Below are 14,070 nucleotides of genomic sequence, written 5' to 3'. Positions count from 1 at the left end.
GCATCTCAAAATAACGCGAGACAAATTATTGCATTTACAAAAATCTTTTATTTGGAGTAGAAAAATCATCTGCTTTCATATTTAGCAAACATTCAACCAAAAATATACACGAGTCAAACTCATAATTGAGGAACCTGTGACCTGCAGAAACACAGATCTATAAAAAACATCAATTTCTGCTTGATAAAAACGCAGCAAGTGTTAATAAGAGTCCAGCAGATGGCAGCATCAGCGCCTCTTACAGGCGAAACTGACGGTGTCTTTGGGTCTGCAAGTGAAGCAGGAGCTGGATTGGCTTTTGGCTGGTCCTGTTTTTCTCCTCCGAGATGAACTCTTGCGGGCCGATGGCTCCTGCTTCGGGACATGAATGGGTTTCCAGGGAATGGGGTTGACGAAACCCGGAGACGGATAATTCACATTGTTATAGCTCCCTGGAAGTGATCAGGAAAAATCATGTTTGGTTTAGTGTTGCATTGTTCGTCACAATCTACAGTGTGGGGATTTGTGTTGGATTTATTACTGTCCAGAGGTTTATTTCTGGACTGTGAATAAAATAAGGTCATCTCTGAAAACTGGACTGACACACTGTTAAGCTGCTTTGAGGCAATCTAGTAATAGTGCTATAGAAATAAAGATTGAATCATGATTTCTACTTGTACACTCTGACCATTTTCCTTAAAATGCGACAAAATCTGAGTAAAAATATATTTGTTTTGAATATTTTGTGATTCTTTCATCTTTATGCTTGTATATCTAAAAAAAAACTAGCCTTATTTTTAAGTTATATACTTAGAAAAAATTTAATAAAGGTAAAAAATAGGAGATAAATATGAGGATTCAAATGTTTAAAAGTTTATATTATATATATATATATATATATATATATATATATATATATATATATATATATATATATATATATATATATATATATATACACATACATATATATATATATATATATATATATATATATATATATATATATATATATATATATATATATATATATATATATATATATATATATATATATATAATTGTGCCTTTTTCTAGCGATTCAGAAAAAAAAATGAATTACAGGAAGGAATTGTGAAGGAAAAACCAGCAAGAAATGAGGAATAAACTCTACTGCCAAGGAAAATTTACGTAAATATTTATCTTGTAATTGTTACAGAATTATCCAATATAAACTCACAACAGCAAGAGAAATGTTAAACTTGTTTACTTCATTAAATAAAAAATGTGAAAAGGTTATTGAGACTTTTATACATCTCAAAATGTAAAGTTTAACCTTCCTAGTTAAGATGTTTTGTGTGATATAAATCTACTTGAAATTCAAAAAACAAAACTTCAATTTTGCTAACGTGATTAAATAAGGATCATTTTTAAAATATGAAATCTCAATTAAATGTTTTATTCTTGTAACTCATAATTGCAGGGAAAAGTTAAATATACAGTTTGTATATATATTTATATATAAAATTATTATACAGTTTATTTTTCCCCCCAATTTCTGTTTAACACAGAGAAGATTTTGTTCAACACATCTCTAAGCATAATAGCTTTATTAACTCATGTCTAATCACTGATTTATTTTATCTTTACCATGATGACAGTAAATAATATTAGACTAGATATTCTTCAAGACACTTCTATACAGCTTAAAGTGACATTTAAAGGCTTAACTAGGGTAATAAGGTTAACTAGGCTGGTTAGTTATTATAAGTTATTGTATAACGATGGTTTGTTCTGTAGACTATCGAAAAAATTAGCTTAAAGGGGCTAATAATTTTGACCTAAAAAAAAAAAAAAAAATATATATATATATATATATATATATATATATATATATATATATATATATATAATTACAAACTACAAAAATGTTTTATTTTTTTTACATTTCTTTGCTTCTCTTGATTTTTCCTTTTTAAATTTGTATTTAATATTTTTCTATATAAATTTGGCTGTACTAGTTTTTGGAACATTATCGTAGGTTATTTTGTTAGATCAGCTCCAGATTTGGCTTCAGTATCGACTAATCTAATGTATATGCACAAATATAATATTGTACAGCTTCCTATTAAAAATATGAATTTAAAAGAGAGATTTATGTGGGGTGTACTTATATAAGCTGAGCACTGTATGTATGTGTGTGTATGTATGTATATATATATATATATATATATATATATATATATATATATATATATGACAAAACCCGAAATAAAAATAAATGCTTTTATTTATAAAGGCTTTATGACAACAAAGAGCATAGATTCACCAAGAGGTGACACTCTGTAGCTATTTAGGAAACAGCCACTAGATGCCGCTAGTTCATCCACGCGGCAGCCATTTTGGAATGAAATTCCAATATAACAACAGCACAGATAACTAACATTAGACAGACTGAATTAAAATATTGAGTTAAATATGAATTAAAATATGATATGTGTTTTTGTGCTCTCAGCATAAATGAGTACACCCCCTGTGAAAAGTAACATTTTAAACAATATCTCAATGTAAACAGACAATTTCCAAAATGTTGACAAGACTAAGTTTATTATATCTGGTATCTCAAATATCCTTTATACTTTTTGAGGTAAAAAAAATAACTTAATAACTTTTTTTTATTTTGATTTTTTTAGCTTTACTCAAATTAGAGCGCTACAAAAATGAGAATATTCCACAACAAAAACTACTTTATCTAGTTAGGATGGCCTCCATGATTTGTAATGACAGCATTAAAAATCACGAATAAAAAATGATGAATTTATGTGTCAGAATTCAATCATTTTGGACAAAGTGGCTTTTAACATAAAAGCTTTATTAGTCTTTCTTTAACAGACAACACTGGAAAAATACTATATACTCTTATAACACAATACTGCAACAAAAACTGCTGTCAGTCTGTAATCAACATATTTTTAAAGTCAGGTTAATTTAATTTAAAATGCTAGTTTTCATTTATATTAAAACTGGCATGTTAATATTAAGTGCGTAAATTATTAAATTAATTTAATTTAAAGTAATTTCATCTAAAAGTGACAGTTTCAAGAAAACAAATATGGTTAAAGATATTAAACAAGTCTGTAAAATTAACTATTAAAAGTGCTGATGATCACCAGTCTTAGATAGTAAGAGAGACGGCCGATTGCTGTCACTCCAAAATGGCGAGGCTGTTGCAATGGAACGTTCTATTGAGAGTCGCCTCTTGATGATTCTATGCTCTTTGATGACAATCATGTTTATGACAGATTTATGACAGGTTTTGTTGTCTTGGTAATGTCAAGTTGTCATGTCATAGTCAAATACAGCTTGCGGTGTATTTGTTTATGTCAAGTTGTCATAACAAACAATGTCATCTTTGCATTTAAAATGTCATAACTGAGAGAATGACACTTAGGGCCCTATCATACACCCGGCGCAGTGTGGCGCAAAGTGTGACGCAGTAGTCATTTGGTATTTTAAGCTTGGCACAAGAGTGGTTTTGAGGCGTTGCGCTACGCTGTTTAAATAGCAAATGCATTAGCGCTCATTTGTGCGCCCATAGGCGTTCTGGTCTAAAAAGGAAGGCGTTCTGAGGCGGACCGCTGGCGCGTTGCTATTTAGAGAAACTATAATAGATTTTTCATTAGACCAAAACTAACCCGGTCTAAACTCCAGCGCAGAGCTGCGCCTCGCTTACACACTGCTTAATACACACAAGAGAGCAATAGGCAAATATCTTTACATATGAAAAAATGTAAATATTAAGGATATATATAGGATATAATAAGAATAGATATAGAATATAAATATAAAGGATTAAAATATTACAAAACATATTATTTTCTAGCCTACATAAATATGAAAAATCACTGCTTTCATGTCTTCTTCATCTCGAGAGGCTTTTTCAGTTCATTCATAACAATTTGCTTTTGTATAATGTTATTATTATTAGCAGTATTATTTATTATATCCATATTTATATTTGTTTTATTAAAAACAAGCTTAGATTTGCCCACCTGTCAGGTTTTAGACCATATGGGGCACAGCATGTGTTTTAGGATATAACTCAGGTTTTTGAGCACATTTTGTTATTTTTGTTCATTTATTCGTTTGCTGGAAATTAGAACTGAATTTAGAAATAGTTTTGAAACGAATATTTGCGCTTAACAAACAAAAGTATTTATTTATAGACTAATTGATGTCTGTGCGTAAAGGTTTCCCTATCCAAGAGCGAATGTGAAAGTAGATCCATTATCTCTTATTCTCACGCAGTAGATGCTCTGTTTAACAGTTTTCTGTTAAAAAACTGTTAACTGTGAACTGTTTGCTTGTGAAATGTTAATTTTTTCCACTTAGACTTACTCTGCGTCCTGTAAATAGCGAATGCGCTCTTGGCGCGACGCAGCTGACTCTTAAAGGGAATGGGAGATGAGACTCTAATTGGTTTATTCTCAAAACACACCTATAACTCATTAAGAAAATAAACTCAACCCTTTTAGAACATGCGCCAAAGCGCAAGGCAGATTTCCCGTCCTTAAATTAGCAAAAACGCGTCCTGACACGCCCTGAAAGTGTTTGCGCCCTGCGCTTTGAGCTTTGCGAATGGACCGTTACAATAGAGCCCTTAATGATAGTCTTATGAACACTCCCCTTCAAGTAAAGTGTTACCAAAACTGGTTTCAATGACTATTTTGCACATTCGTGACTTTCTGAAGCAGACGTATTAGCTGCTCACTCACCGGCTGAGCATGCTGAAGACTGTCGGCTCACTTTCTGTTTGCTTTTCACCCCATCAAGCCATTCTTTAAAGCTTTCCTCCGCCTTTTCTTTCCGCTCCCGCTCTTCCGCTAGTCTTCTCTCTGCTTCATCCTTTAAAAGACACTCATATGAGTTAAAACGCTGAGTTCTGTCATCATTTACAGACCTATAACGTTCAGAGCTTCACCTTCTCTCTCAGCTTTCTCTCAGCTTCCTCCTGCTTCTTCTTCCGCAGCCACTCTTTATATTTCTCGTGAGCTTTCCTCTCGATCTCCGCTCGCTTTTGCTCTTCTTTAAGCTGTTTCTCACTCTTCTGAGACTCTCTGGACTGCTTGTCTTTCTTTTCCTGAGGATGGAAACAAATGAAAGTGCAGAATTTATGCTATATTTCAAGCATTTGCATGTGTTTTTCTTCATCTAGAATGACATTAGATTGTGTAATTCCCAGTAAATTTGTCATTAATTAATCATAGTTTAAATTGAAGACACACAATGTACCTGTAATTCTAGAACACTGCATGTATGCAAGCTGAAATAAAAGCTGTATGCAATAAATTGTCCTCTAATGGTGTTGACAGAAATCGTCACCTGTTCTCGTTTCATTTGCAGCCACTCTTGAATTTTGCAATCACTGGTGACTTTCTTCTTCTGCTCTTCTTTTTCCTTCTCCTTCTCTTTATCCTTCAGCGTGAGCTCCTGAAATACAGACCTTGATTAAAGGTGCAGTATGGCAGTTTGACACCTAGTGGTTGAACTAGGTATTGCATTCCTAGATCAAAACACACAGAAGAGCAGGTTGCCTGATTAAAGACCAACAGGAGTGTGTCTGACTATCAAGCCTAAAGGCTGATTTAAATTGTGCTGAAATATAATTGGCTAAAGTGGCAGTGGGCGGGTTAAAAGAACCAAAACGAAGACATTTTTAAAGCAGAATATCTGACTTTATTATTGTTTTTCAGATAAACAAGAATGTTCACTCAGCATGTTTTTTTAAATATCTGCAAACATATTATGGTACTTTTTGAGTCAAAAACTTACATACAGCATATTTAAAGCTCATTTTACAAGAGTTTCTAATTATATAAAACTGTACTTATGACTACTAAAAAAACCTATTAATTAAAACATGTAATTTTCAGACTAAATAATTAAAACTAAAACAAAACACTACAAAAATATTATTAATTAAAGGTGTATAATTTTACATGATTAAAACAAAACCTATTTACTAACCTATTTAACAAGTATTTTATCATACCATTTAAAAAGCTAAAATAAAAATACAAGTATAATGATATTATTAGGTAATTATATGACTAATAATTAGATATCACTAAGATTTATAAATACACCAGCATATTTACACACATCAGATTATATACTGTAACTATGCTAGAAACTACTTATTTAAAATGCATATTACAAACTGGACAATATATGCATTATGAGGAAACATACAGCTTAATAATAATAATAAGAAGAAGAAGATGAATGATAATAATAATAATAATAATAAGCCAAATAATAATAATAGTAATATTTAATGATAATAATAATAATAATAATAATTAATAATAATAATAATAATAATAATAATAATAAATTATAATAATAAACAAAATAATAATAATAGATAAATAATAAAAATAATAATAACAATAAATAATAATAATTATAACAAAAAATATTAATAATAAATAATAATAACAATAAAATAATAATGCTAATAATAACAATAAATAATAATTTCTTTAAACAATAAATAATAATAATAATAATAATAATAAATAATCATAAATATTAATAACAATAAATAGTATTAATAAATAACAATAATATAAACTATTAATAAACTACTACTAATAATAAATATTATTAATCATAATAGATATTACTAAATAATAATAATAAATAAATAATATTAATAAATAATAATCATAATAATAATATAAATTATTATTATTATTAATAATAATAGATAATAAATAATAATCATTAATAATAATCATAAATATTAATAATAATAAATAATATTAATAAATAACAATAATATCAACTATTAATAAACTACTAATAATAATAAATATTATTAATCATAATAGATATTACTAAATAATAATAATAATAAATAATATTAATAAATAATAATCATAATAATAATATAAATTATTATTATTATTAATAATAATAGATAATAAATAATAATCATTAATAATAATCATAAATATTAATAATAATAAATAATATTAATAAATAACAATAATATCAACTATTAATAAACTACTACTAATAATAAATATTATTAATCATAATAGATATTACTAAATAATAATAATAATAAATAATATTAATAAATAATAATCATAATAATAATATAAATTATTATTATTATTAATAATAATAGATAATAAATAATAATCATTAATAATAATCATAAATATTAATAATAATAATTAATATTAATAAATAACAATAATATCAACTATTAATGAACCAATAATAATAAATATTATTAATCATAATAAATATTACTAAATAATAATAATAATAATAAATAATAAATAATATTAATAATAATATTACATATTATTATTATTATTAACAATAATAATAACCATAGTAATAAAATTAATGTTAAATATTAATAAATAATAAAAATAATTTAGGGGGAAATAATATTAGCTTTATATTATTAACTATATTACTATCATAAATTTAACTTTATAAATATTTTAAATAAATTAAAAGGAAATAAATTAAATTAAATGGAGTGATACTGCATACACTCATAAAATAAAAAATAAAAAACACTCCTTAAAGCTAAAGTACAAACATATAACTTATTCCACATCCTCTACATTACCTCCACAGCTTTCTGCTGCTTTCGGACGCGTTCTTCCTTGGCTTTAGCCACAATCCACTGCTCCCAGGCGCTCAGTTTCATCTGACTGGAGGAAAGTCTGTCGTCCAGGCCTGTCGTGTCCACCTCACCCCTAAAACAAAAGTCATTTTAAGACTAATAATGAAAGACATGCTTGTTTACATCATGGTGATTTGTGTTCCTCCGTTTGTTTTTTTTCTAATAGTCATGCAGTAAATTCAAATGTGCTACCTACTCGAGTAGTAGGCTATTTCGAACGCAGCCATTCTCTACTGTTTACTCAGTGCAGAACTCATCAGTGCCCACCTGGATGGAGAAAGTGGCGCTGCGTCTTCATTTAGCGTGATGGTGAGGTTGCGAATAGGCTGAAAGTGATCTTCTGGTTCATCCTCTGAATGATCGAAGCTGTCGTGATAGATGGGAGAGATCAGAGAGGAGGTGGAGCCGCCACTGGATTCCAGACTCCTGCTGCGCTGCAGGACGCTGGATCTGCTCTTCAGCGGCGTGGAGGACAGAGTCTTGGAGGTGGAGGACGGGAAAGAGGACATCGTCAGCAAACCTAAGAATAAAGAGGAGTTACTGTGCTGTTAACATGGTATAAGTACAGCAACCCATCAAACCAAACCTTCACCACCATTATTAGTACTTCAATCGGGCATTCAGGTCTGTTTAGATCTGGATGAGATATATATATATATATATATATATATATATATATATATATATATATATATATATATATATATATATATATATATATATATATATCAGGGTTTAACCAGGGCCAGTGGTTCAGATTTTTATTTGCCCTGTCAAAATTTTCCCTGGTCCCACCAAAAAAACAAAAAAAATTAATAGCTATTTCTTAGCCACATATTTTAAATAATGCGTCAAAAACAACATCTGTGAATTTAGAAGTTATTGTGTTTAATGTGTTTTAATGTATTAATTAATAATTAATTCAAAGTGTTATGGAAACAAAGAGTGCAGTATGGAAAAGTATTTTATTGCAGTTCTTAATGATTTAACAAAAGGTGGCTGCTTTGCCAAACTGACGACAAACTTTTTTCCAACATGTTGTACCCACATAAATGTTTGCTTCCCAGACATTAGCCTCATAATTTGATGTTGCCGCCATGTTTCTGTCACTTCGCTGCACTGGTTGTTGCCAACTTACAGACAAAAATAGCGTGCTCACAACATCCAATCCGATAAGAGGAACTGAAAAGCAATATGGTGTTTACAACATCACAGAGAAGGGAGCATTTAAAGGCTTAAAAGCACAAACTGTTTCTCAATTCTACAAAATTTGCAAACTGTTGCGGGCAAATTAAACTTTAGTGACATGGCAGCAGTGGCCCAATCGGGCCAGTAACAATCTTGTCTACTGTCCCGAGCGTCTCTCAAGCTGGCCCCGGGCCATCGGGCAGTCCTTATTGTTGAGCCTTGTGTATATATATATATATATATATATAAATAAATCCATATTTTAAAAAATAAACAAATGTATAAGATTTACAAATTATTTCCCCTAACAGCTTTAGATATACATTTTAAAAAGTATTTATAGATGTAATGCTAAAGGTGCTGCATGTATACTCTCGCTAGTTCAAGCCCCAGCTGTGTGTAGTTTGCATGTTCTCTCCGTGTTGGCGTGGGTTTCCTCCGGGTGCTCCGGATTCCCCCACAGTCCAACCACATGCGCTATAGGGAAATTGGGTAAGCTAAATTGGTTGCAGTGTGAGTATGTATGTGTGAATTGAATGTGAGTGTGTGTGTGTGTGTGTGTGTTTCCCAGTACTGGGTTGCAGCTAAAAGGGCATGTGCTGTATAAAACATATGCTGGATAAGTTGGCAGTTCATTCCGCTGTGGCGACCCCTGACAAATCAATAATAAATTAATATTTAGTGGAATAATGCTGATTTTCAATAACGGCAAATTACAACATTTGTTATTTTGCCAGAAGAAATCACTAAATGACAATATCTTTATTTGAAATAAATGTTCTTAGACCTTTATTGAAAAAAAAAAGATTAATATTTTACTCAAACTCATGTAGCTACCTAATAAATCCAGAGAACCTGAGATTTTTCTGTTTATTTTGGTTCTAATTTTTTCCATATCTTAATTTTTGAGTGTTTGTCTATTCAGTGCAGGCAGATATTCACTTTATTAGGTACACCTGTCCAACTGCTCGTTAACACAAATTTCTAATCAGCCAATCACATTCAATAATATAAAAAGATAAATAAAAAAATATAAAGTATAACTTGTTTTTTATTTGTTTAAAAATCTATTTTTTAAGTATTTCATTTATTACATTTATTCATTAAAATAAATTATAGATTTTATTTTTAGGGTCTAAAAGCAGTTGCAAAGATTTGTTTCCATACGAAATGCTTACTAATTTACATATTAATTTATTTTAAGTTAATTATTGTTAGTAGTAAATAATTGTGTATTTCTTCAAGGTAAAACTGAACTGAATGTGTTAATTAAGTGTAAATGGTAAGACAAAAGTTTAGATGGGTGTCAAAAACGCTTCTGTAAATTAACTAACAAAATTAAATCAAGGTTGAATTTTTTTTCTAAAACATATTTAGACATTTCACTATATCACTCACTTTTGGGAGTGAATTGTTCCTGATAAACATATATTTTTATGATTTATAGCTAATAAACAAATATTTATGTTTTATAAAATTTTCAATATAACATTTATGTTGTCTAGACTTTATGTTTTATGACAAAAATATTAAGTAGGTTTCATATCTTCATTCTATTTTTGAGCAATCAAGACTAGAAAAGTTTTAGTTAAAAAATGTTTTTAAAACAGACATTGAACAGTATTTGTGGATGTCACCTCATTTTAATCAACAAAAAAGAGGAAATAATGTACATTTGACATGGTAAAAACAACAACAAATGTTTAAAAATGGGCAATTCTTTTCATATACAATCACTAATAAACAACACTTTTCTTAAAACAGCATTTTGTGCACATATTATAATTGCTTTATGACGTGTAAAACTCATGTTTCTTAGCAAAAAAAAAAACAAAACAAATTAGTTTGTGGACATAGATATACATATAGATGTATATATCTATGGTTTGTGGAGAGTAACAACAAGATACTGTCCAAAAACGATTTAGTAGATTCACAGCACTTTTTGCTTTTGAACTGCAGACATTTATGGTCCACTTAATATTTTCTAGACAGTTCTTCAAGTCACATGTTACAATACTCAAAACTGAGCCTGTAAACAACCTTCAAGAGAATCAAAATTGAAGTAAAGTTGGATTTATTTTCACACATTCAGACTTTCTCCTTGAAAATATAGCTTCAGAAAAGTATTGCACATTTTAAATTGGGAAATCACACTAGCAGCCAATGGCTATCACAGTACAACATTAAAATCGGAAAATCTCATGTAACTTCAAAACAACATCAGCACTATTTAATGACCATGAACAATGCGGTACTGAGAGTCATTGGGTTCTTAATATATGATATCCCCATTTGCTATACTTTTCTGAAACTATATTAGTAAGAGTGAAGTGTGAATGTGCTAATATAAAAGCACATTACCTCAACATCGATATTGAATATTCAAAATAGCGTGGTAAACAATATGGACAGTGTTGCAAGTTGTCACTGAACGAATGTGAGAATATAAAATCAACTCTACCTCAATTTTGACATGGTAAACAATACAGGGAGCGTTAAAATGAATGAGTGTGTGTGAATAAAGCCAACTTAAACGTTACCTTAACAGAACCAAACGGATACTTTTCTGGCAAGTTTCTGTTCACTGCAGCGTTAATTTTAATCATATATTTGCGTTTTGACTTTAAACACATTACTATGCTGCTTAAATCGATATATAATCTTAAAAACATCTGAAGAAACTCACCATCTGATCAGTTTAGTCGCATTATTTCGTTGAATCGCTTTTGTTTTGCTTGATATGCTAGAGCCGCTTCCTCCATCTAGCCACGCCCATTTCACATTGAGCCCGCCCTCTGGACACGTCAATCAAGGCAACCGTGAATAACGATTGGTTGTGCCGCTGTAACCAAGCACGCTGATAACGAAAGCCAGGTTCATGGCAACATCGCCAGCGTCATAAAGACAGATGCTCCTAAATGTGGTTTTTTTAATAAGACATTTGATAATTCAGAAAACGAAATGGATAGTCATAAGATGACGACGCAGATTTGCCACGATATTTTTAGTCGTGGGCGACACGGTGGCTCAGTAGTTAGCTATGTCAACTCAAAGCGAGGTTGCTAGTTCGACTCGCAGCTGTGTGGAGTTTGCATGTTCTCTCCGTGTTGGCGTCGGTTTCCTCCGGGTGCTCCGGATTCCCCCACAGTCCAAACACATGCGGTTTTGGAGGAATTAAATAAACTAAATTGGCTGTAGTGCATAAGTATGTATGTGTGAACTGAATGTGAGTGTGTGTGGGTGTTTCCCAGTACTGGGTTGCAGCTGGAAGAGCATCTGCTGTATAAAACATATGCTGGATAATTTGGTGATTCATTCCGCTGTGGCAACCTCTGATAAATCAATAATAAATTCATATTTAGGGCAGTGGTGTAGTCTTAAAAAAAGGTGGTGTACTATTACACCCGACCCAAAATTTAAATGAAAGTAGGCAAAAAAATGACGAAAGTCAATGTTTCCTTGATTTAATATATATATATATATATATATATATATATATATATATATATATATATATATATATATATATATATATATATAATATATATAATTTAAAAAAAAAATTTATGATTTTTTTTAACATCAGTTACCTGTAACTAATAACTTCCACGAAAGGAAAAACAAATACTATGTCAATGTAAGTGAATGGTTACAGGTTTCCAGCTTTCTTTAAAACATTGTCTTAAATAAAATAATATTAAAATAATATTGTACAAAATAATGTATTTTGTGTTTAACAAAAGGAAAAAAAGACAAACAAGTTTGGAACAAGTAAAGGTTGAGTAAATGATGACAATTTTCATTTTTTGGGAAAACTATCCATTTAAAAATAAAATAAAATTAACAAATTTGTTCAGTTTAAAGGAAGATGCTAAAAGTCTAATCCTATCCTATTTTTTTTAAACCAAACTATTATGAGTCTGTCTTCTGTTGTTGCTATAATATACTAGTAGTTGCCCTTTTAAATCGCATATTGTTTTGCGATTTTTGAGTAGTCTTTGCGTCATTATTTTTAGTGTTATACACTGAGTCGTTATACATTATACGTATATATATATATATATATATATATATATATATATATATATATATATATATATATATATATATATATATATATATATATATATATATGCACTTATATAGCCTATAGTGTGGATCACTGTAGCGGCACAATTAAGACAAACGTGAAATACTGTTTTACAGAGGCGATTTTAAGATTTTCATTTTCAGGATCAGATCCTTTTGGGGTAAACAAAGAAAATGTGTTTTATATATATATATATATAAATTATTTATATAATTTATATTAAATCATTTTTATATTTATATAAAAGTTTATTCAGAAAAACAAATGAGCATACCGAGGGTAAACGCAATTATTGATCCTCAGAAGTGGTAATACCCAAACAGCTTGTGGAAAAAAGTAAGCATACTGAGTATACACGCGTATAGCAAGGACTACACCACTGATTTAGGGGAATAACGCTGATTTTCAATAACGGCAAATTACAACATTTGTTATGTTGACCAATTGTCATTTTCTGCCAGAAGAAATCACTAAATGAGAATCTTTTTATTTGAAATAGATGTTCTCAGACCTTTACTGAATAAAAAAAAGATTAATATTTTACTCAAACTCATGTAGCTAATAAATCCAGAGAACCTGATAATTTTGTTGAATTTGGTTCTAATTTTTTTTACATATCTTAATTTTTAAGTGTTTGTCTATTCAGTGCAGGCAGATATTCACTTTATTAGGTACACCTGTCCAACTGCTCGTTAACACAAATTTCTAATCAGCCAATCACATGGCAGCAAGTCAATGCATTTAGGCATGTAGACATGGTCAAGACGATCTGCTGCAGTTCATAGCGAACATCAGAATGGGGAAGAAAGGGGATTTGTCTAACATATGTTTTACACAGCGGATCCCCTTCCAGCTGCAACCCAGTACCTGGAAACACCCATAGACACACATACTGTACACTACAGCCAATTTAGTTCATCAATTCCCCTATAGCACATGTGTTTGGACTGTAGGGGACACAGGAGCACCCGGAGGAAACCCACGATAACACGGGGAGAACATGCAAGCTCCACACAGAAATGCCAACTGACCCATTCGGGACTCAAACCAGCGACCTTCTTACTGTGAGGCAACAGTGCTAACCATTAACCATTAAATTTCACTACAGTGTTTATAT

General features: G+C 30.3%; 1 protein-coding gene across 4 annotated transcripts in view; it reads right to left on the bottom strand.

The window, feature by feature from the left end:
- Positions 1-28: 28 nt before the first annotated feature.
- The window catches only part of ccdc34 (coiled-coil domain containing 34), a 15,026-nt gene continuing 984 nt past the window's right edge, over positions 29-14,070 (bottom strand). The window contains 8 exon segments of one of the 4 annotated variants that reach the window (NM_001045845.2): positions 31-130; positions 161-431; positions 4,734-4,863; positions 4,940-5,098; positions 5,341-5,448; positions 7,616-7,745; positions 7,940-8,192; positions 11,550-11,647. In NM_001045845.2, coding sequence (NP_001039310.2) covers positions 229-431; positions 4,734-4,863; positions 4,940-5,098; positions 5,341-5,448; positions 7,616-7,745; positions 7,940-8,181 — 972 coding nt within the window. In that variant the 5' untranslated portion in view covers positions 8,182-8,192; positions 11,550-11,647 and the 3' untranslated portion in view covers positions 31-130; positions 161-228. 4 annotated transcript variants of the gene reach the window in all.

Source organism: Danio rerio, chromosome 25, assembly GCF_049306965.1.
Source record: "Danio rerio strain Tuebingen ecotype United States chromosome 25, GRCz12tu, whole genome shotgun sequence".
Classification (NCBI taxonomy): Eukaryota; Metazoa; Chordata; class Actinopteri; order Cypriniformes; family Danionidae; genus Danio; species Danio rerio.
Note: the sequence above shows the minus strand (reverse complement) of the source record. Positions and strands in the feature narration are given on the sequence as shown.